Consider the following 24,618-nt stretch of genomic DNA (forward strand, 5'->3'; position numbering starts at 1 on the left):
CAATAAGAACTATTATAGTTTAAAATTAAATGCAGGGCTTGCTTTAGTATGTTGGTTAATTTGGAAATGGAATATTTTGGAATGAAAAGTGAAGTATAAAGAAATAATACAAAATTGAGTAATATGAAAGCTTCTATATAATATAAACCTTTTCTTTATGTTGAAATTGAAACAGTAATATTAGAATAAAAAGCTCGTTTCCTTTAAAATTTTAATGTAATTAATATGATAAATACAGTATTTAGACTACCATTATGTTTTTCTCCAAACATGGCTTCTTTAAAACTAAAACTTTGGAAAATCACGTAGGAGAAAATTTTTATGACCTTTAGATAGAGATGCTTTAGGTAGATTAAAAAAAAAAAAAATCTGTGAACCATAGAAAAGCCACAGAATGGGGGAAAATATTCAGAAATATCTCACAAAGGACTTTTATCTAGAGTGTATAAAAAACTTTTACAACTCAGGGTGCCTGGGTGGCTCAGTGGGTTAAGGCCTCTGCCTTTGGCTCAGGTCATGATCCCAGGGTGCTGTGATCGAGCCCCGCATCGGGCTCTCTGCTCAGCAGGGAGCCTACTTCGTCCTCTCAGTCTGCCTCTCTGCCTACTTGTGATCTCTCTCTGTCAAATAAATAAATAAAATCTTTAAAAAAAAAAACTTTTACAACTCATTCATAAGATAGCCACCCACGACAAAAACAGACATTTTTTTTAAAAAGATTTATATATTTATTTGAGAGAGAAAGAGTGCTGAGTGGGGAGAGGGGCAGAGGGAAAGAATCTCAAGCAGACTCCTCATTGAGTGTGAAGCTGGATGCAGGCCTCAATCTCATGACCCTGAGATCATGACCTAAGTGGAAATCAGGAGTCAGATGCATAACCAAATGAGCCACCCCAGACCCCTGCACTAATTTTTTAATAGACCCTTGACAAAATAAGATGGCTATTGAATACATGGAAAGTGGCTCAGCATCATAAGTTATCAGGGAAAAGCAAATTAAAACTATAGAGAGGTATCATTACATATCCATTAGAGTAGCTAAAATTGAAAAAGACCAACCATATCAAGTATTGTTGATGATGTGTGAAAGTGCTGAAATCACACATACTGCTGGTAGGAGTTTAAAATCACTTTGGAGAACTAGCATTTTCTTTAAAAGTTTAACCTATACTTACTATATGATCCAGCCTTTTCACTTCTAATTACTTATCCATGGTAAAGGAAAACACGTCTTTAGAAAGATTTGTATATGATATTCACAGCAGCTTTATTCACAATGGCTAAAAACTGGAAGCAACTTAGATATCCATTAGCAGATGAATGGATAAGCAAAATATTTGGTATGCCTATACTATGAAATACTGTTCAGGAATCAAAAAGTACAAACTGTTGATTCAAAGAACAACATGGATAAATTTTACGAATATTACAAGTAAAAGAAACCAGACACAGAAACTGCATACTGAATGATGAAATGCTGTTTGTAGAAAATGCCAGTTTATCTGTAGTGAAAGAGGCAAGATGGTGGTTGCCTAGAACCAAAGACCGAGGAAAAAGTGGAGCACAGAAGAACACAGGGAGACTTTTAGGGTGATGAAACTGTTTTGTAACCTAATTGTGGCAGTAGTTTCATGGGTGACTATAACTATGAAAACTCACCAAATTAAATACCTTAAAGAGATACCGCTTATTTTTTTAAAAAAATATTTTATTTATTTATTTGAGAGGTAGAGAGAGACAATGAAAGAGAGAGAGCATGAGAGTAGAGAGGTTGGTGGGAGAAGCAGACTTCCTGCTGAGCAGGGAGCCCGATGTGGGACTCGATCCCAGGACCCTGGGATCATGACCCGAGCCGAAGGCAGTTGCCCAACCAACTGAGCCACCCAGGCGCCCCCAAGAGATACAGCTTATTGTATAAAACTGTACCTTAATCAACCTGAAGTTGATTTTTAAAAAGAATGACTCCTTTAATAAATTATAATTTTATTCATTTATATGCTTAGCATATTTATATAATGTGGCTTCAGATGACTTAGTGATATAAAAAACTTTGAATACTTGTTATTTGCAAAACAAGTCATTCTGGGGAAATAAAGCACAGTACTGTTTTAAAAAAGATTTTATTTATTTGAGAGACAGAGACAGTAAGAGCAGGAGCAGGGAGGAGAGGGAGAAGCAGGCTGTCCGCTGAGCGGGGAGCCCGATGTAGGGCTTGATCCCAGGACCCTGGGATTGTGACCTGAGCCAAAGGCAGACGCTTAACCAACTGAGCCACACAGGTGCCCCCATCACAGCACATTTTTATATGCATGTTAAAAGAACCAAGTTGTGAAGGGCATGTTTCACATTATCTAACATAATCTTATGTGACTATATATTTAGTTTGAATTATTTCAAAATCCAAGGATTTTAGTGGTTTTATTGTATATATAAGAGGGTGGAAATTTTAGTATCTGTGATTGAAACAGCTGAACAAATTACTTAGTTTTGGGTTACATCAAATAAATAGTTACTCTGTTCTTCAGTCCTATTTCACTAAATGAAAATTCTTCTTTTAGGCAATTGTTCTTTGTTTTCGACTACACTTTACAAAAGATAACATTACAAATAATACAGCTGCTGCTACCGTGCGACAAGTTGTTACTGTTGTTTTTGAGAGGATGGTTGCTGAAGATGAACGACACAGAGGTAGAGTGATAAACTGGTTTCCTTTTCACAGTGTGTGGTTCTTCGACCCATGATTTCTCTTTTGATTTTCAGTCTTTGCCCTGTGAACTTAGGTTGCCTAAAAACTAGAATACTTTAAAAAATGTATTTATTTTACAAATATTGTTATATTGACATTGGCAGTTCAGAAACCTAAATCCTCGACAGTATTATCACCCCAAGAATAAACTCTTTATTTTCCATGTTTATTTTTAATTATGTGTAATTTCACATTTTATATCAAATACTGCATTATATGTATTTTTAGTTAGACATTACATTATAAGAATTTTTCATGTTATTCTTTTATTTAAATTTTATTTTATTTATTTATTTTTAATAAGTATTTTATTTATTTGAGAGAGAGGGAGAGAAAGAGCAAGGGAGCATCAGTAGAGTAAGGGGGAGAGAGAAGCAGGCTCCCTGCTCAGCAATCCCCAATGTGGGGTTCAATTCCAGGACCCTGGGATCATGACCCGAGCCAAAGGCAGATACTTAACCAACTGAGCTATGTGGGTGCCCTATAATTTAAATTTTAATGGATGTGCTATGTTTTGTGGCTATTCTGAGTTTAATGAACTAGTTTCCTGTGGGATACTTACATTGTGTTTAGTATTTAAGTACTCTTTTGAGTGTCCTCCTACATATTTTTTCCCGTTTGAATTACTTCCTTAAGGTAAATTTCCAAGAGTGGGTTTCCCTCACATGAATTTTAGTCTGTGCCTATTAGCATGTATTAATGAAGGATTTTATGTAATGTAAGATTATCTTTTCATATTTTCATTAGATACTTTTATTGTAATTATAAACATCTTTCTTTGTGATTTTTTAAAAAATTTCCTAAAAACTTAGGAACATGTCAGAGAGCTGAAGATACTGTTCCTGTTGTAGTTTTTATAGTTTGATAATTTTTAACTATAGAAATTATGTTTTATTCATTTGTTATTGGATGAAAAGTAAGTTATTCCCCATGATTAGTTGAAAAGATCATAAGGTGCTACCATCACGAGCAACCTTTCTGCTTATGTACTTAAGAAACAAAAGATTAAACTATCTTTCCCTTTTACACAGGGAAAATCCCTGAGAAATCCCCCTACCCCCAACTCTTAATGTTATGCTGTCTGTCATTTCATTTGAGGTTCTTTTGGTATTATTGATAAAAAATGGCAATACTGGTAAATAATGGTAATGAGGCCTATTCTAATAATTTCTTTACTTTTGCTGAGGTTAACTAGTGGTCAGATTTTAAGTTTCAGACATTCTTAATCTTTTGGTTTTATTAGAATTTTTCCACTTAGTTTGGTTTGTTGGTTTTTCTGCTTTTTTTTTCTCAGGGTAAATGTGGGTTGAGTTCTAGAGTTTGAAATATTAAGGAATTAAAGTTACAGGGTAAAACCGCAGTTCTCCAGTTTGGATGTGTTATGTATTCATAATTTCAGTGTGATTCCTGGATTGGTAGTTTTAGCTGTATGTCTCCAAAACCCAGTATCTCATTTAATACTTTCTAATAAGGAAGAAATACTTAAAACCTCATTTTTTTTTTCAAATAGTCATTAAGTCAACATTTATTCAAAATAGGCTGTCATAATTTGCAGAAATGGTATCTTATTAGTATTCAAAGAAATGTTGAGTTAGGAAACAGCTTTCTAGCTGATGCTTAGCTAGTCAGTACCTATAGCTAATGTAGTAATTGTGGGAGATCATTGTATTTCTTTGGTGTTCGTTGTGATCTCTCCTCTTTCATTTATGATTTTATTTATTTGGGTCCTTTCTCTTTTCTTTTTGATAAGTCTGGCCAGGGGTTTATCAATCTTATTAATTCTTTCAAAGAACCAGCTCCTAGTTTTGTTGATTTGTTCTATTGTTTTTGTTTTGTTTCTTGTTTTTTGTTTCTATTTCATTGATTTCTGCTCTGATCTTCATGATTTCTTTTCTCCTGCTGGGGTTAGGCTTTCTTTGTTGTTCTTTCTCCAGCTTCTTTAGGTATAGGGTTACGTTGTGTATCTGAGACCTTTCTTGTTTCTTGAGAAAGGCTTGTATCGCTATATATTTTCCTCTCAGGACTGCCTTTGCTTTGTCCCACAGATTTTGAACCATTGTGTTTTCATTATCATTTGTTTCCATGAATTTTTTCAGTTCTTCTTTAATTTCCTGGATGACCCATTCATTTTTTAGAAGCATGCTGTTTAGTCTCCATGTGTTTGGGTTCTTTCCAAATTTCCTCTTTATGATTGAGTTCTAGCTTCAGAGCATTGTGGTCTGAAAATATGCAGGGAATGATCCCAATCTTTTGATACTGGTTGAGACCTGATTTATGACCCAGGATTTGATCTATTCTGGAGAATGTTCCATGTGCACTATAGAAGAATGTGTATTTTGTTGCTTTGGGATGGAATGTTCTGAATAGATCTGTGATGTCCATCTGGTCCAGTGTGTCATTTAAGGCCTTTAGTTCCTTGTTGATCTTTTGCTTGGATGATCTGTCCCTTCAGTGAGGGGAGTGTTAAAGTCCCCTACTATTATTATGATGTATTTCTTTGATTTTGTTATTAATTGGTTTATATAGTTGGCTGCTCCCATGTTAGGGGCATAGGTATTTAAAATTGTGAGATCTTCTTGTTGGAGAAACCCTTTGAGTATGATATAGTGTCCTTCCTCATCTCTTATTATAGTCTTTGGCTTAAAATCTAATTGATCTGATATAAGGATTGTCCCCCCAGCTTTCTTCTGATTTCCATTAGCATGGTACATTGTTTTCCACCCCGTCACTTTAAATCTGGAGGTGTCTTCGGGTCTAAAATGAGTTTCTTGTAGGCAGCATATTGATGGGTTTTGTTTTTTTATCCATTCTGATACCCCGTGTCTTTTGATTGGGGCATTAACCCATTTACATTCAGGGTAACGATTGAGAGATATGAATTTAGTGCCATTGTATTGCCTGTAAGGTGACTGTTATTATATATTGTCTCTATTTCTTTCTGATCTACTACTTATAGGGTTTCTCTTTGCTTAGAGGACCCCTTTCAATATTTCCTGTAGAGCTGGTTTGGTGTTCACAAATTCTTTCAGTTTTTGTTTGTCCTGGAAGCTTTTTATCTCTCCTTCTATTTTCAATGATAGCCTAGCTGGATATAGTATTCTTGGCTGCATGTTTTTCTCCTTCAATGCTCTGAATATATCACGCCAGCTCTTTCTGGCCTGCCAGGTCTCTGTGGATAAGTCCGTTGCCAATCTAATATTTTTACCATTGTATGTTACAGACTTCTTTTCCCAGGCTGCTTTCAGGATTTTCTCTTTGTTGCTAAGACTTGTAAATTTTACTATTAGGTGATGGGGTGTGGACCTGTTCTTATTGATTTTGAGGGAGGTTCTCTGCACCTCCTGGCTTTTGGTGCTTCTTCCCTTTGCCATATTAGGGAAATTCTCTCCAATAATTCTCTCCAGTATACCTTCTGCTCCCCCCTCTCTCTTCTTCGTCTGAAATCCCAATTATTCTAATGTTGTGTCTTCTTATGGTGTCACTTATCTCTCGAATTCTCCCCTCATGGTCCAGTATTTGTTTGTCTTCTTTTACTCAGCTTCTTCATTCTCTGTCATTTGGTCTTCTATATCACTAATTCTCTCTTCTGCCTCATTTATCCTAGCAGTAAGGGCCTCCATTTTTTTATTGCACCTCATTAATAGCTTTTTTGATTTCAACTTGGTTAGATTTTAGTTATTTCTCCAGAAAGGGCTTTTATCTCTCTGGAGATGGTTTCTCTAATATTTTCCATGCTTTTTTTGAGCCTGGTTAGAACCTTGAGAATCGTCATTCTGAACTCTAGATCTGACATATTGCCAATGTCCATATTGATTAGGTCCCTAGCCTTCGGTACTGCCTCTTGTTCTTTTTTTTGTGGTGAGTTTTTTCGCTTTGTCATTTTGTCCAGATAAGAATATATGAAGGAGGGGCACCTGGGTGGCTCAGTGGGTTAAGCCGCTGCCTTCGGCTCAGGTCATGGTCTCAGGATCTTGGGATCGAGTCCCACGTTGGGCTCTCTGCTTAGCAAGGGGCCTGCTTCCCTTCCTCTCTCTCTGCCTGCTTCTCTGCCTACTTGTGATCTCTGTCTGTTAAATAAATAAATCAATATATCTTAAAAAGGAAAAAAAAAGAATATATGAAGGAGCAAGTAAATACTAAAAGGGTGGCAAAGAACCCAGGAAAGTGTGCTTTAACCAAATCAGAAGAGACCCCAAATCGTGGGGGGAGAAAGGGGATAAAAAGAAGTTCAGAAAAAAAAAGTTAGAAAAAGAAAACAAATAAAGAAAAAAATATTAAAAAGAAAAAAAAATATATATATATTAGACTGATGACTAGAACAGGGTCACCCACTTAATTTTGGCAGTATTTTGGTCTCTTAGAAGAACCTACCTCCTGAAATTTTAAAGAATGAAAAGCATATATAAGGGTAAACACAATAAAGGGATGGATTATGCCTATAAAGATGAAAAAAAAATTTTTTTTTTATTTCTAAAAGAGTTAATAAAGGAAGTTGGTTGGGAGAAAAAGAAAAAGAAAGTGGAGAGAATTTGCTCAAGCTGGAGACTAGAACAAGCCTGGAACTAGATTTAGGGTATATTTTGATCTTTTAGAAGAAGTTGTACCCCAAATTTTTTAGAAGAAAAAACCCTATGTGTATACAAATAAATAAAGTTAGATACAATGAAGGATAAAATATGACTATAATAATGAAGGTTCAAAAAAGATTTTTTTCTTATGAAAGGTAGTGTTAAGATAAACTAGTTTAAAAGCGTTAAAAGTGGAAAGGGTAAAAGTTAAAAATAATTTAGCAGAAGAAAAAAATAAAATAAAAAAAATTAATTTACTGCAAGGCTAAAGAATCATGGGGAGAAAGCCATGAATTCCATGCTTTGCTTTCTCGTCCTCTGGAATTCACTGTTCTCCTTGGTAAGTGAACTTTGTCTTGGCTGGATTTCTTGTTGCTCTTCTGGGAGAGTGGCCTGTTGTAGTGATTCTCAAGTGTCTTTGCCCCAGGTGGAATTGCATTGCCCTTACCAGGGACCAGGCTAAGTAATCCACTCGGGTTCGCTTTCTGAAGCTTTTGTTCCCTGAACGCTTTCCGTGTAGAGTTCAGGAGGACGGCAATGAAAATGGCAGCCTCCCAATCTTCTGGCCTGGAGTTGCTGAGAGCTCGGGGTGCCACTCCTCAGTGCACCCTCAGAGAAAAGCACTCAATCACTCCGGTCTCCCTGGCCTTCAGCCCTGTTCCAAGCTCACCCAGCCTGTGGCCACGCGTCTCTGTCTCTTGGCACACAGCTCCGCCTGGAGTCTCCAAACCCCGCAGATCCCTGAGCTTCCCCAGGGGGTGTCTCCCCTGGTCTTGTGGGGTCCTCATTCACGGAGCAGTAGCTGTGCCACGGATTACGGTTCAGGGTAACCCTGAGTTGAGAGCTCACTCCTCAGCTCTGTCTCTGTAGCCGGCTTCCCTGTTCTAATACCTGCGAGCTCTACAACACTCAGACAACCTCCATCCTTCTGTGAGCCCCTGGGACCTGGAGCCATGCTGACCCCGCGTGGGCTTCACCTTGGTCTAGCCTCTGGAGCAAAGTCCCTCATTGGAGCAGACTTTCAAAAGCCCTGATTTTGTGCTCCGCTGTTCTGCCGCTTGCCGGGAGCCGGCCCCTCCCTCTGCAGTCTATCTTCCCGTCGCTTTGGATTCACTTCTCTGCTGGTCCTCCCTTTCAGAAAGTGGTCGATTTTCTTCTGTTTCTAGAGTTGTTGCTCTTCTTCTCTTCAGTCTCCCATTGGATTTGTAGGTGTTCGCAATGGTTTGATAAGCTATCTAGCTGGTCTTCGGCTACCTGATGTCCTCTCAGCCTGCTACTTCTCTGCCATCTTGACTCTTCCCCCAATTAAGCAATTAATTCTTCTGTTTATACTGAGGTGATATAGGAATTAACCATGTGGTAAACTTCTATGTACTTGATATTTAAAGGCACATTCAGAGATCATGTGAATTTCAACTCCATTAAATAAAGGGATTGGGAAAAGGGAGACTGGGAAAATCAAATGTATGGATAAAGATGCTAAACTTATTAAAATGACATAAGATAGTAAAGAGTAGTTTTTATGGCATTCTGTATAACAATAAATTCCTAATGTTTTTATCCCATTTTGGAGGCATAATACTGAGCCTACATTTAAGAAATGTTTATAATTTCACAAATATGTATTTATTTTAAATAGTATATATGATTTATTAAAGTCATTATAAACCACTGAAACCCATCTTATTTTGATTGCAGATATTATAGAACAACCAGTACTGGTCCAAGGAAATAGTAACAGAAGATCTGTCAGCACCCTCAAACCTTGTGCTAAAGATGCATATATGCTTTTCCAGGTATTTCAGTTGATAAAAGTGATTTTATTATAGAATATAGTTTTGTATGAATTTTTTATTTTGGAATTTTATGTCTGATTTAATTTTTCAAGTGTCAGCTTTTTAAATTGTCAAATTTTAAAGGGTCAAAAGTAGTATTTTGAAAATGTTCTAAAACATTAAAGGGCATCTATAGCTAAGGAACATGATAAAATGTTACATTTCACTTTAAGGAAATAAAATGAATTAAGCCCAGAACTAGAAAGAGAGGCATATTAGGGATGACTAGAAAATAATTTCTGTAACATTAAAATTTAACTAATAAGTCTTTGGTCTAACACTGTAATTTTATATACAAATACCTGATTTTCATGTTACTTATCATGAATATATCTTTTAAGTAAAATAAGATTTATGTGCCCTGAACATTTTACTAATTTTTATTAAAGGGTTATTTTAAGTGGTTTTTCATTAAAAGACTATTAACTATTTATCTGTGTACCTTATGTATTGTCAATAGTTATATGATTCTTTTAAAGTTTACTTATATAATCAAGTATATAGTTTTTCAGACTTGAATTACCAGTGCTTAGTTTCTAAGGAGTAAAAACAACTATATAAGAAGAGATAACTTTTAAAAATTTTATGAATTTTGAAAAGCATGTTTCATTCCAGCATGTGAATGTTTTATTTATTTTTCTTTTTTTCTTTTTTTTTTTTACTTATTTTCCCAGGACCTTTGTCAGTTGGTTAATGCTGATGCCCCTTACTGGCTAGTAGGCATGACAGAAATGACTCGAACATTTGGCCTTGAATTACTTGAGTCAGTCCTGAATGATTTTCCACAGGTCTTTTTACAAGTAAGCCATTTGTAGTATCTTGCAACAAAATAAATCATATTTTTTCACAGGTATTTTCCAAGAAATTACCATGTATTCTTTTTCCCATGTGAGAGGATTGAAAGAATTACAGCGTTAGACTTCAGATGTGGTAATTTAGTGTTGGTCTTACATTATTGTAGTGCCCTAGCACTTTGAAATTTTAACATTAGAAGGAGTTCCTAGAGACCATCTAGTGAGGCATTTCCCAATCTGTGAGTGTATGAGGGAATTTGGTATGTGAGCTCTTTATTATAATATTTAAAAACTGAAAAATTGGGGCACCTGGGTGGCTCAGTGGGTTAAAGCCTCTGCCTTCAGCTTAGGTCATAGTCCCAGGGTCCTGGGATTGAGCCCCGCATTGGGCTCTCTGCTCGGCAGGGAGCCTGCTTCCCCCCTCCCACCTCTCTGCTTGCCTCTCTGCCTCCTTGTGATCTCTCTCCCTCTGTCAAATAAATAAATAAAATCTTAAAAAAAAAAAACTGAAAAATTGTTACTGATTTTTACTTATTTATGTAGCTATGTGCTTTTGGATAATTCAAATGGAAAAAGAAGTCCCAGACTTTAAAATAATTACGCAGCGCTCTTGGCTGGCTTAGTTGAGGACTATGACTCTTGATCTTGGGGTCATGAGTTTGATTTCCATGGTGGGTGTAGAGATTGAAGAGATAAAAACTTTAAAAAAATAGTGACTATGCTTGTCATTGAGTTTTTTTTTTTTTTTTTTTAAATCAGCTTATTTTGTTCTGTTCAAGCAATCTAAGTAGAACAAAATATTAAGTTAATTATTAAATCTTCCATGCATGGGGGTGCCTGGGTGGCTCAGCGCATTAAAGCCTCTGCCTTTGGCTCAGGTCATGATCCCAGGGTCCTGGGATTGAGCCCTGCATTGGCCTCTCCGCTCAGCAGGGTGCCTGCTTTTCCCCCCACACCCCAGCTCCCCCTGCCTGCCTCTCTGCCAGATAAATAAATAAGATCTTTTAAAAAAAAAAAAATCTTCCATGCCTGAACAGAATAGTTATCTTGACAAAGTAAAATTAATGAATTATAGAACATATTTTATTTATCTGGTTTTCTTTCAGCAGCCTATTTTAAATGCTTTAGCTGTTTGAATTTGTGTAATCTGTCTTCTTTATTCTCTTCTTTGTTTTGAATTGCTAGTGTTCTACCAAAATCACAGTTCCTAATAATAAACCTCTTAATTCCAAATCATTAAATGTTTGTTTTTAAATTAGATTTTTTTGAAATATTGATGACCATTTTGATCTTACAGTCTGAAAGAGCAACACTAATTTCATAATTGTGTATAAATGTAGAATAATAAACTAAACGTGTAATAAAGCTGATTATTAATAAATTTTATTTGCCAGTAAGTCTGTGTTTTAAAAGTATTAAGTACAAACTAAATTAATTCTTTTTTTTTTTATCTTTGCAAATAGCACCAAGAGTTTAGTTTCCTTCTCAAAGAAAGGGTATGTCCTCTTGTGATAAAACTCTTTTCTCCAAATATAAAGTTCAGACAAGGTTCCAGCTCTTCATCTTCTCCAGCACCAGTTGAAAAACCATATTTTCCTATCTGCATGCGTTTGCTCAGAGTAGTATCTGTTCTAATTAAGCAATTTTACAGCCTTTTGGTAAGTGCTAATTTTCATGTGTGTTTGTATGTGTAATTGCATGTTATGCCCTTTTTAAATGATGATTTATTATAATGCATTCAGCTTTTTCACTTCAGAATTTTTTTTAAAGTATTTATAGGTGTTTTCCTAGTTATTCTATGGCTTTATTCTATCCTTTCTTAGATTTTTGCTTATGTTTTATATAGTATTTTTAATGTATGTCAAGGGGAGTCATGGCCTTTTATCTGAGGGCAGTATAGAATTTGTGGCTTGGAAATTCGGCTTATTAGCAAATTATCTCATTTGAGGGATAATTAAAATTTTAGTATCTTCAGTTTATGCTGCTTTTGTTTATACTATTTAATGTATCTTAACAAATTAAAGCAAAGAAGTTAAAAATTTGGTGAACTCTAGGATTAGAAATCAACTGTTTGACTTCTAGTCCAGTATTGTATTTATTTGGCATAAATTTATGAATGTAGGATATGTTGTGATACTCCTTATCATAATATATCAGTGTAATAGTTTTTAGAGGAAATGGTGTATAATACTTTTTTTTAGTTTTATGTTATGTGAAATTCATCCTTGTACAGTTTTTTAGTTTATATCCTTATTCAATTAACAGGAATAATTGGTTGTTGATAATTATGAAATAGTTAACTATATAAATTTATAATACTTTTAACACTGTGAGCAGTCGATGTGCTAAATATTAGAGCTAACCATCAACTTCACAAACAAACAGATAAGCTTATACTAAATTCTGTGGAGAGCTTTTTAAAATAAAGGGCTTTTAAAAATATTTATGATAAACATGTCATAGATTTTCTTTTCATATTCCAAATCCATTTATTGCACAGTGTATTTAGAAATCATCTTTATAAGCATTGTAGTTAACAGTTATTTCTGACCACACAAAGTATACCTATAGTACATATTGATGTATTTAATGTAGAAGTACTTATAGGAAATCAAATCACTTCAAACGAATTGCTATTTATTGGGGACACCGTTGTTATCAGAGTTGGGTCCCAGAAGTTTAAGAGTCTTTTGGTATACTCATAATTGTTGGCTTGGACTTTTTTAGTTCCACCAAAATTAATAACATAATTGAATATTTAGGTACATAAGTTTGGGAATTTACTTTAGTTCATAGCTTCATCTTTCTCTGTAAGGGTTAACTTTTAAAAAATTACAGTGTTCCTCTCAACACTTATGGTATTTGATATAATTTTTAATAATTATATTTAATTAAAAAACAGTACTTTTAGATTATATACAATTGAAATGGAGGGAAATTTTGTGAGTCATTACATAGATTAACTGGCGCTTGCTGAAAATAAATGAAAGGTAGCTTAATTTCTTCCAGAGATGGAGAGCTTTTACCTGTCGCCTGTTACATATTCTGAGTTATATTTATTTATGGTCTGTTTCAATCCACAAAGAAACTTTTTAAAAATGTAAACCAGAGTGACATCAGCAAAATGTTGGAAATATGAAGCTGAGCCCCTCTGTCCCCCACGGAAACACCAGGTTAACAGTACATAGATTACCTCTGTGAGAACTTATCAGTTGAGAGGTTATAGCACCCCAGGCAAGTGTAAGGCAAAGCAGAGAGGTTCATTAGAGTGGGTAGGAAATCTTACTGCACTTAGCTGCATACCTCATCTCATTCCTTACAGAGCACAGCATGGTGTGATGAGAAAACTCCCAACCTGTGGTTTCTCCTTTAGGTTGCAGAACGATGAAATATGCATCCTCCATTCTAACTTTTTTGAGGTATGCTAACTGGTTTCTGTCTCACCTGATTCTCGGAGCACTGACGGGAAAGGTAGCAGTGACGGGAAAGGTACCCTTGGGCCTGCTCAGAACAAAGACAAGTCCTGCTCCTTGCTGCTGCCCAGAGAGCGTAATACTGCAGACATATACCAGGGGGAGCTCCTGAATAGAAACAAGGACATGTTTTCAGCTGGGAAGTTACACACACAAGCCCACAGGAAATAAACAAATGGACAGAAGAGGTTTGAGAGGATCCCTGATTGATTGGTGAAGGTCTTTGCCTAAAGACTAAAAGAGTTGGCTTTTTTCAAATGCCCAGATTTCAACAACAACAACAAAATAACAAGGCATACAAAGAAATAGGGAAACATGGCCCAATTCAAGGAACAAAATTAATCTCCAGAAACTAACCATAAAGAAATGGAGGTCAGTGAATTACCTGACAAAAATTCAGAATAATCATAAAGATGCTGAGTGAACAAAAAGCATACAGACAACTAAAATTAAATCAAGAAAGTGGCATATGAACAAAATGAGAATATCAAAGAGAAACTATAAAGAAGGATAGAACAAATATAAAGCAGAAGAATACAGTAACTGAATTGAAAAATGCACTGAGGGGATCAGCAGTAGACTAGATCAGTAGACTAGAAGAAAGAATCAACAAGCTTGAAGACAAATCATTTGCATTTACCAGATTAGGGGAAGAAAAAGAAGAAGAAGAAGAAGAAGAAGAAGAAGAATGAAGAGCCTGTAAGAGACTTATGGCATACCATCCAGCAGACCAAGATACACATGTCTAGCAAAAATGCACTGGGTTATACTCTCACACTCATAACACCTCATCCATGAGACATAATGGAGTTTTTCCCATATCAGCAAATTCTCTGACTGTCAGGTATTCTACATTTTAATTCAATTCTGATACTAACCACAGTTAGCATAGACCCTACAGTTAAGGACTCAGTCTCACAAGATTACCCCCTATTGCAGATGCCAATTGTTAATAGTATGTTGCCCACTTACCCACAGATTCTAACTTGGCTGTATATGGGAAGTTCTCACAGCCTCCTCTTTGGGTTTCCTAGGAAAACAGTTTACTTACTATTGTCTGTTTATTACAAAGGATCTTTAAAAGGATACTACTACTGATAGGCAGTTGAAGAGCAGGGTCTGGAAAAGTCCCAAGAGCAGGAGCTTCTGTCCCCATGAAGTTGGAGTGTGCAACTCTCTTGGCATGTATATGTATGTTCCTCAACCTGGACGCTCTCTAAACTCTGTACTTTGAGGATTTTTACGGAAGTTCTCATCATGTAGGCATGATGGATTATTAACTCAGTTTCTACCATTTTCCCTTCTCCAGAGAATGAGGGCGGGGCTGAAAGTCTGAAGCTTTTAATTATGATTCTTTTTTCTGGTATCCAGTCCGTCTCCTGTAATCCATTAAGAATTGCCTCATTAGAGTGGAAGATACTATTCACCTAGGAAATTCCAAGAGACTTAGGAGCTCTGTGTCAGATGCTCTGATCACTCAGGAAATTATAGGGATTTTAGGAGGTCTGTGTCAGAAACCAGGAGCAGAGACCAAAATATATATATATATTTTCTTATTACTTAACAATACATTATGGGAGTCTCAGATGAGGAAAGAAAGGGGCAGAGAGCCTATTTGAAGTAATGGCTAAAAACTTCCCAATTTTGAAGAGGAAAGGAACATACAAATTCATGAAGCTCAGAGAATTATAACTAGGATTAATCCAAAGGGAGCTATACCAAGACCCATTATAATTAAGCTGCTAAAACTTATAGAGAATCTTTAGAGCTGCAGAAGAAAAATGACTTGTCATGTGCAAGGGAACACTCATAAGACTGTCAGTAGATTTCTCAGACCTAATCCGTAACTCCTAACATGGTAGTATTTGGAGATGGAATCTTTGGGAAGTAATTAGGGTTAGACGAGGTTATGCAGGTAGAGCTGTCATGATGGCGCTAGTGACCTTATATGAAGGAACACTAGAGAGCTTTCTTGCTCTGTCTGCCACGTGAGAACACAGTGATAAGTCAGCTGTCTGCAAGCTAGGAGGAGAGCTTTCACGCAAACCCAGTGATGGTGGCACCCTGATCTCAGACTTCTAGCCTCCAGAACTGTGCCAAATTTCTGTTATTTAAGCCACCCAGTCTGTGGTCTTTTGTTATAGTATCCCAACAGACTAAGAACTTGGTTTCTGTCTACCGGTTGTCTTATGTAGCAGTTCATCTGGTGACTTTGTCAGAGATATAGATACCTTATTCTTCTTTAGAATTTCGGTTTTGGATGAAATTTCTGTTTTTGAGTGCATTTATTTTAGATACTGTACAAAGTGCTTTACACATATATTATATTAATTCATTTAGACCTTACTACAGCTAAAAAAAAAAAATGAGACTCGGGATATTTATGTAATTTGCCTGAGATTATACCTTATAAGCCACAGAGCTGGGATGTTAATGAATTCTTTTAGACCCCAAAACCCTTGCTCTTAATTCCAGTGCATTTTACTACTTTTCTGTTTTCTTAGTTCTCATTTCTTTTCTCTTCAAGGTTGCTAATGCCAATTTTAAATATTCTGTCAGACTTTCTTTATTGTGTCCTAAGCCAGCAGTTATCTTATGTTATAATCTGTTAGAAAACCATGTGATGCTGTGATTAGAATTGCTACCAGGATGACTTTGATTAACTTAAAGCATCAGTTGTCTCTTGACTACTATGCTTTACCAAAAGACTAGGAATTCAGAAACATTTATCACTCTTTATGCTTATAATGGAGTTCATGAAGTATCTTCATGCCACAAGGAATTGGACTTGGGCCATAGATGCCAATCTTAGTACCTGTTTCCCTATGAATTCCACCCCTTGGGGGAAAAGGCTTAACAGATTCACAGTAGGCACCCTCCATTGATGTCCTTGATTGAGAACAGTGCAGTGACCTCAGCACAAGTTCTGTGATCAGACTTTCACACTTGGCAATGAGGGAGGAAGGGAGAACAAAGTTCCAGACCTCAGGAGAGAGTCTCTCCTTTACCCAGATCACAAGGTTTTAGTGGCTACAATATAAATTTATTGTTTGATTTGTGCTGTAGTCTGTCTACCACAGGAGAGAAAATGATACACTCTTCAAGGCAAGTTTTTTTTAACAGTATTTCCTTTGGCTGTGATATAATGATGTTTCTGAGAGTCTTTGTTTTCTGGCCTCATAATCTAGTTGATGAGGCTTCAGTTCTACCACATACATAATTTCATTTTCACTCTAAAGTAGGTAGTGTCCATTTGGAGCATGCACTAATGTTAAAACTCAAGTACATACAACTTGTACAGTGAGTTACCACATGATTCTTTTTCAGTTCTTTACTAAAAGGATCATTTGTTTAATAGAAAAAATAATGTGCTCTGCATTGGCATGAATTTTATCGTGTTTAGGGGATGTTTTTATTCTTACAGTTTTCTGATTTGATTTCTCCGAAAGATACAGATAATTTTATCCTTTATTTATAAGAAGGTAATGTACCTTGTCATCCACTCAGTTGGTGGATAAAGAAGCTGAGCCTATCTGATTTCTGATCTAGTGCTGCTTAGCTGTCTTATGATTAGAACATTGCTAAACCTCTGTTTTATGACTTCTCCAATCATAGCAGTCCACAGATGAAGTTTTTAATTATTCCTCCTGCTTTCATGATCATGTCCTGATTTTAAGCATTCAGTTAACAGTACTGAAAGGCATTAGAAAATACCAGCTGCTAAGACTTTGGGTGAACATCCTCTTGCCCCATGTGATGCTCGCTCATTTCAGGATACCCCTAGCTAATTCGTCCAAGAAGGTGCCACAGTAAAAGGAGGGTCCAGTTTGGCTTAGTAATCACAATGTCAGGTTCTAAGCTCCCAGATATCCTGTTGTGTCCTCAGTTAGTGTACAACAGAAGTAATCCATTTACTGTTGAAAAACCTGGTTACTTTTTTTTTTTGGTTGTTTATTCATTTATCAGACATTTAATACATAATGGTGAAAATGTGCTTCAGACATTTTTATTTACAAAGAACTTGCAGAGGAGATGGTTTATATTGTTAATGATAACTAATACTTACAAAGCAAAGCTATGTACCAGGCCTTGTTCTAAGTACTTTATGTATCTTTTTACCTGTCAACTGCTACAGATTCCTTGTTTTTATACTAGAAAATATATATTAAACGTGCTTAGGCTTATTGCCTCTCTGTTTAAGCAGCAAAAGAACTTACGGGAAAACGTGGTGTTATTGAAGAGTAGAACATACATTCTATTAGCAGTTTATATGATATATCCTACCTGCCAGGAATGAGAATGGTGTGATGGTGCATAGTGTTTTCTAAAGAATAAGGTTAAAAGGTTAACCATGAGAGCAGATCACTTTTGTGTTTTCAGGGATGTAGAGAGACACTGATTATTTTTATTGTTAACTTTTTCCTATATAGTCTGCTTTTTTCTCTACTCCCCATGAAGAATTTTAATTTATTTAAAATTGGAAGATTTTACTGGTTTGTCCGTAACACTAAGAACAAGAATGTAATTTATAAATTCTGATCTTAGGTTTAAAGATATTATTATTTAAAAATCTTTTTAGGTAACTGAATGTGAGATATTTCTGTCACTTCTGGTGAAATTTCTGGATGCAGATAAACCACAGTGGTTACGAGCTGTTGCAGTAGAATCAATACACAGACTCTGTGTGCAGCCTCAGCTCTTAAGGTAAAACCTCAGCAATATTTTGTTAAATAGATAGGGTAATGTTTGCTAGTAGGAAGAGTTTAAGTATTTATTCCCAAGTATTAGTGATTTCTAAACAAAGAAAACTGGGTATTATATGTAAATGGAGTGGTAGTGGTGTGTGTGTGTAAAACAGCTGAGCGGTGGGCAAAAAAAATAGGGGTAGTAATTGCCATCAATCCAAATTTATTGGTTAATATGGCCAAGATGATTTTTATTTTTTATAACACTAATCTCAGTCTGAACCTTTTTACTAACTTAGTAAAATCACTCAGGTGTGATGAAGTTTTAAGTACAGCATTCAGACTGATTATATGAACATTAATTGCTATAAAAATGTTAAAAATTTTTAATATATTCAAGTATTTTCCTCAGAAACATTTAAAATTATTTTACAGATCATTTTGTCAGTCCTATGATATGAAACAGCATTCTACCAAGGTTTTTCGTGATATTGTGAATGCCCTGGGATCTTTTATACAGTCGTTGTTTCTTGTCCCTCCTACCGGAAATCCTGCTACAACAAACCAAGCTGGTAAAGGCTAATTCTTATTTTGTTTTTTTATATTCTGCCATGATTCTGAATTCACTGTTCCCAGAGGATATTTTATGGAAATTTTGTTACTGGAGAAATTTGGATTACCTAAATGTATTGATAGTAAAGAGTTTATACTTAAAGAAAATTCAGTCTCATTGAGGCAGCAATGTTTACTTCTTTCCAGAATATGTTTCCTTCTTTAGTGTACTTTGAGGTTCTCTAATCACTTAAGAATAAGAGTTTAGATGCTTATTTTCATTTTAGAGGAATTTTCATTTTGGGGCACCTGGGTGGCTCAGTCAGTTAAGTGTCTGCCTTCAGCTCAGGAGGGTGATCCCAGGGTGCCTCTTCTCCCTCTCCCTTTGCTCTTCCCCCGCTTCTGCTCTCTCTGTCTCTCTCAAATAACTAAAATTTTTTAAAAAAGGGAGAGAGAGAGAAGGATCTTCATTTTTTGCCTCTCTTTAAAGAATTTGGTTCACCACCTTAGGAGGTCTGTTCATTTCTCTTTTAAAAAAATAGGTAAACTTGTTTGGCAATCAACATATGGCTTGTTTCTTTTTGCCTTCTTTGTGTTTATCTTCTACTTTCTACTGTCTGATTAATGGTTTCTTAATTCTTTATTTTCACCTCTGATAAAAAATGGTCTAACAAAAAGTATATTATAAAGTTTGTCAGTAGTTTTACTCATTAGTATCTTTCTTATAAAAAAGGAAATGGGGACGCCTGCGTGGCTCAGTTGGTTAAGAGGCTGCCTTCGGCTCAGGTCATGATCCCAGCATCCTGGGATCAAGTCCCACATTGGGCTTCTTGCTCGGCGGGGAGCCTGCTTCTCCCTCTGGCTCTGCCTGCCACTCTGCCTGTGCTCGCTCGCGCTCTCTCTCTCCGTCTCTCTCTCTCTCTGACAAATAAATAAAATCTTTAAATAAATAAATAGGAAATGGTATTCTGGGGAAATAGAGCCTCTAATAGCCAAAGCAGGATTGATAAACTTCATTTATTCGTGTGGTATCCTTTCTTAATAGAACGAATTTTCTTTAATTAAATAGATGTCTGTGTATTATGGGTTCGTAATTAACTAGTAAGTTGTTATGTTTGCTTTCTTTTCCCTTGTCTAATAGGAAACAATAACTCAGGTGGCCCCGTCTCAGCACCAGCTAACTCAGGAATGTTGGGGATTGGTGGAGGTGTTACTTTGCTACCAGCATTTGAATATAGAGGAACTTGGATACCTATTCTGACTATAACAGTGCAAGGCAGTGCAAAAGCCACGTAGTAAGTAGTAGTAGCTTTATTTTGTGATGAATGACGCCATTGAGGTTATTTTATCCTAAAATTTTTCTGCATTATATTTAAAATTTTAAACCTAGTAATTCTAATGCAATTTAGAACTAATTTTCTCTTGTTCTATGTTGAGAGTTTTACATAGGATTGGGTTTTGTCTGTTTTCTTTTGTGCTGTTTATTGATGTGTTAGTGTTAACAGTATTGTGAAACAAAATGTATTTTTTTTTTTTTTTTTTTTGACAGACAGAGATCACAAGTAGGCAGAGAAGCAGGCAGAGAGAGAGAGAAGGAAGCAGGCTCTCTGCTGAGCAGAGAGCCCAATGTGGGGCTCGATCCCAGGACCCTGAGATCATGACCTGAGCCAAAGGCAGAGGCTTTAACCCACTGAGCCACCCAGGCGCCCCCAAAATGTATTTTTTTTTTTACCTGAGGACCTAGTTAGCTTTTCTGTATGGCTTTTTGATTTAAGTATGTGATTTTGGACTTAGGTCTTTTAATGCTGACTGAGTCACCAGCAGCAAATGAATTAACCTTTTTAAAAATCTGTTTCTTCACCTATAAAATGAGAGTAGTGTTATATCTTATATCTTTCAGGATTCTGTAGGTGAGAAAATTTATTTTAACTGTAGCTAATTACGTTTTTAGAGTTTAACACACAGTACTTATAGTTTGATTAACTTAAGGTTTAATGGAGTCCATATGTGTTATTTTTATTGTCATTAAGCCAATTCAGTTTAAGAAATACATATTTGGCAGTATATTGTTGATTTTTCTTAGAGTGAACTACAGTGCTATAGAGATAAATAAATAAAGATCAGTCCTACATAGATTTAACACTACTGCTGTTGCTGTTAGGCAACCAAGTAATACATTTTGAATGCTTGACATGTGTAATTAAAACACTATTCCGGGGCTCCTGGGTGGCTCAGTGGGTTAAGCTGCTGCCTTCGGCTCGGGTCATGATCTCAGGGTCCTGGGATCGAGTCCCGAGTCGGGCTCTCTGCTCAGCAGGGAGCCTGTTTCCCTTCCTCTCTCTCTGCTTGCCTCTCTGCTTACTTGTGATCTCTCTCTGTCAAATGAATAAATAAAATCTTAAAAAACAAAACAAAACAAAACAAAAAAACACTATTCTGATGACAGTAAATCAGAACTAAAGTGTGAAGCAGAGTCTCTGACTAGTTTGTTTGTTATTTTTTTGTTTGTTTAAATTTGAGTATAGTTTACACCCATTACATAAGTTTCAGGTATACAGTACAACATAGTAATTTGACAAGTGTATACATTATGTTGTGTTCACCACAAGTGCAGCTGCCGTCTGTCCTTTTACATCCTGCCGTCTGTCCTTTTACATCACTGTTACAATATCATTGACTATGTTCCTTATGCTGTGCCTTTTATTTTCATCACTTACTCATTCCATAACTGGAGGCCTGTGTCTCCCTCTCCTCTTCACCCATGTGCCCAACTCCCACTCTCTGACTAGTTTAAATGATAAATTTATATGGTATGTCAATCTTCATAGTATAATCATGGTATGTGCAGCTTTATTTTGCACCAAATTATGAAAGTATAGAATCATAGAGGACTGAAATACTTATCTAAAATTCATTGTTATTCTTAGTCATTTAAAAGAAATTAAAGTTACCTAGTCTCATATAAGTTTTGCTTGCTACAAAGGCTAGTGACTCAAGTATACTAGATGATCAGATTTAAAAGAAATCAGATTTCTAGCACTGAAGGAAACAGTAAACTTGTTTATTTCCCTACCTCATTTTATAAATTAAAAAAACCCCAACATTAAAACTAGTTATCCTCATTGAGCTTACATTTTAGTGAGTGAGATAGTCAATAAAGGTTCAAATAAACATACAATACCACCTTGGGTAGTGGTTAATTCTTTGAAGAAAAAAAAAATTAAGGGGATAGAGAGTGACCAGGGTAAAGATGGGGATAGAAACGATCTCTGCGGAAAGAAGATTGAGCAAATACATAATAAAGGGAGAGAGTGAAGATGTATGCTTGAGGAAGAAAAATTAAAACAAATGAATGGGAGTAAATACTTAGCAAAGTTGTACGAATTATTTTTTTATTGGTGGAAGTTTGAAACCAATTATTTATTGATAATTTAATCCTTATCAATTAAGAGAGTTGGATTTTAACTAGTTCAGCTACTAAATACTATGATTTTGAGTACAGTACATTATTTCACTTGAAGACAAAGTTAGGACTAAATTTTTTTTTTTTTTAAGATTTTATTTATTTATTTGACAGAAATCACAAGTAGGCAGAGAGGCAGGCAGAGAGAGAGAGAAGAGGAAGCAGGCTCCCCGCCGAGCAGAGAGCCCGATGTGGGACTCGATCCCAGGACCCTGAGATCATGACCTGAGCTGAAGGCAGCGGCTTAACCCACTGAGCCACCCAGGCGCCCAGGACTAAATTTTTAAAGGAACAAAAATAATGGTTTGGGGTTTTTTTTTAGTGCTATAAACACTGAGATTATTCACCTCTGGAATAAAAAATAACCAGGAAATACTGGGATTTCTTTTACACATGGATTAGTATGTTTGAACCCTCCCTGGTGAATTGGTATCTTTTATTCATTCATTTGTTGTGAGATTCAGTATAAAGTGTTCTCACTATTTTCTCTGAAGGCATACATGTAAATCTTGATTGTAAATTCTGTTCTGTTGACTTTTTGTGTATATAATCGTTTGAAAACTTAAGTCATATACAGACAAAAGTAGTTTTAACATAAGTATTGCAGACATATTCTTTCTGATTAATTACACTATGACTCCTTTCAGAGTTGCGCTGGTGACAATTTTGCAACTTTACCTTAAATTTTAAAATATTTAAGTAAATGAGTTACATTTTATCTAAAACTGGAATTTATATACTAGTTCTAATAAAATAGCACTGAAATACTGAGATAAGAAAGCGTGAGCTTTGTTTTAGGTTGTGGTATTTATAAAAATAAGCATAAATCACCTTTTTTTCTTTACTAGCATCTAAGGTATTTACCATAGAATGGGGATTAGAGTTTGGGATATTTAAGATTATTTTCTTTGTTTCAGATGCATTTTCTCAGTAGATCATTTCTTCATTGAGAATAGAGATTTGTCTGAAAAAATGCTTAGCACTCACAGGCTTAGTGTATGGCTCTAAAAGGCTCATTTGCTTGGCAAGGATTAAACCCATAAACTTTACCTCTTTCTTTGAGCTTAGATCTCTTGATCAGTAATATAAATATATCTTTACTGATTCTCTAAATTTTAAAATCCTCGGAGCTCACATTCTAGGGGTTAAATTGATAGGCTTTAGAGTGAGACTTGGGTTAAGAACTGTTGATGGATAACTGTGTCACCTTTGTCCTTAGTTGTATCACCTGTATCTTTTAGGGGTTTGTGAGAAGTTAAACAAGACAAAATACATCAAAAAGCTCCTAGAGTCCCAGGCCAAGAGTTATTGTGCAAGAAATGGTAGCTGTTTGTAGGTGTTGTTATTGTTTATTCTGAGTTTTGCATTTCTTTATACAAATTACCTACCTCCAGTCTTGATTATGATTCAGCAACTTTTAGAATTTGAGGCTGGAAATCTCTTTTATTAACTTATTGTAATCTTTAGTGATTTCAATTTTTTTTTTGAGATGTAATCCACATACCATAAAATTCGCCCTTTACATTATACATTTTATGGTTTTACTGTATTCAAAAGCGATGTAACAGTAACTATCTTGAATTCCAGGACTTTTTCAATCGCTTCTCGGCCTTTTGGCTAAGATCAAGTGAATTCCAGGACTTTTTCATCATCCCAGAAAGAAACCCATAGTCATTCTCTAGTCTCTCTTTCCCATTCCCCTAGCAACCACTAATCTGTTTTGCATTTCTACTGATTTCCCTATTCTGGATATTTCATATAAATGTAATCACACGATAAATACTCTTTTATTCAGTCTTCTTTCAGCATGTTTTGAAGGTTCACCTGTATTGTAGGATATATCAGTACTTCATTTCTTTTTATGGCTAAATAATATTCAGATTTATGAATGTGCTGTATTTTGTTTATCCATCCACTGATGGGTATATTTGGATTGCTTCCACTTTTTGGTTTTTAGAGATTACGCTGCTGTGAGCATTTGTGTACAACTTTTTGCTTAGACATATGTTTTCATTTCTCATAGATGTATATACCTAGGAGTAGAATTACTGAGTCACATATTACTATGTTTAACTTTTTGAATAACTGCCAAACTATTTTCCCAATTGACTCTATCATTTTATATCCCCACCAACAGTATATAGGAGTTCAGATTTCTCCACATCCTCAGCAGCACTTGTTACTGTCTTTTGATTATTGTTACAATCTTCTGATTTTAGCCATCCTAGTGGACATTAAATGTTACCTTACCATATTTTCAGTTTGCATTTCTCTAAATACCAGTGACATTGAATATCTATCTCATTCACATACTTTTTGGCCATTTATATATCATCTTGGGAGAAATGTCTTTTCATATCCTTTGCTCCTTTTTTAATTGGGTTGTCTTTTTATTATTTAGTATATATTCTGGATCTTTAGCCCCTTATCAGATACATGATTTGCAAAAATTTTCTATTCTGTGGATTGTCTTTCAGTTTATTTGTTTTTTCCTTTGTTGCT

General features: G+C 35.6%; 1 protein-coding gene across 6 annotated transcripts in view; it reads left to right on the forward strand.

Moving 5' to 3' along the window:
* Window positions 1–24,618, forward strand: part of MON2 (MON2 homolog, regulator of endosome-to-Golgi trafficking) — a 108,512-nt gene that overhangs the window by 26,172 nt on the left and 57,722 nt on the right. For all 6 annotated transcript variants that reach the window (XM_044227693.1, XM_044227695.1, XM_044227694.1 and 3 more), the window contains 7 exons: window positions 2,559–2,688; window positions 9,013–9,110; window positions 9,824–9,949; window positions 11,407–11,601; window positions 17,996–18,120; window positions 18,537–18,673; window positions 19,795–19,948. In XM_044227693.1, the coding sequence (XP_044083628.1) occupies window positions 2,559–2,688; window positions 9,013–9,110; window positions 9,824–9,949; window positions 11,407–11,601; window positions 17,996–18,120; window positions 18,537–18,673; window positions 19,795–19,948 (965 nt within the window). The remainder of the gene's footprint in view (window positions 1–2,558; window positions 2,689–9,012; window positions 9,111–9,823; window positions 9,950–11,406; window positions 11,602–17,995; window positions 18,121–18,536; window positions 18,674–19,794; window positions 19,949–24,618) is intronic.

This window comes from Neovison vison, chromosome 12, assembly GCF_020171115.1.
Source record: "Neovison vison isolate M4711 chromosome 12, ASM_NN_V1, whole genome shotgun sequence".
Lineage (NCBI taxonomy): Eukaryota > Metazoa > Chordata > Mammalia > Carnivora > Mustelidae > Neogale > Neogale vison.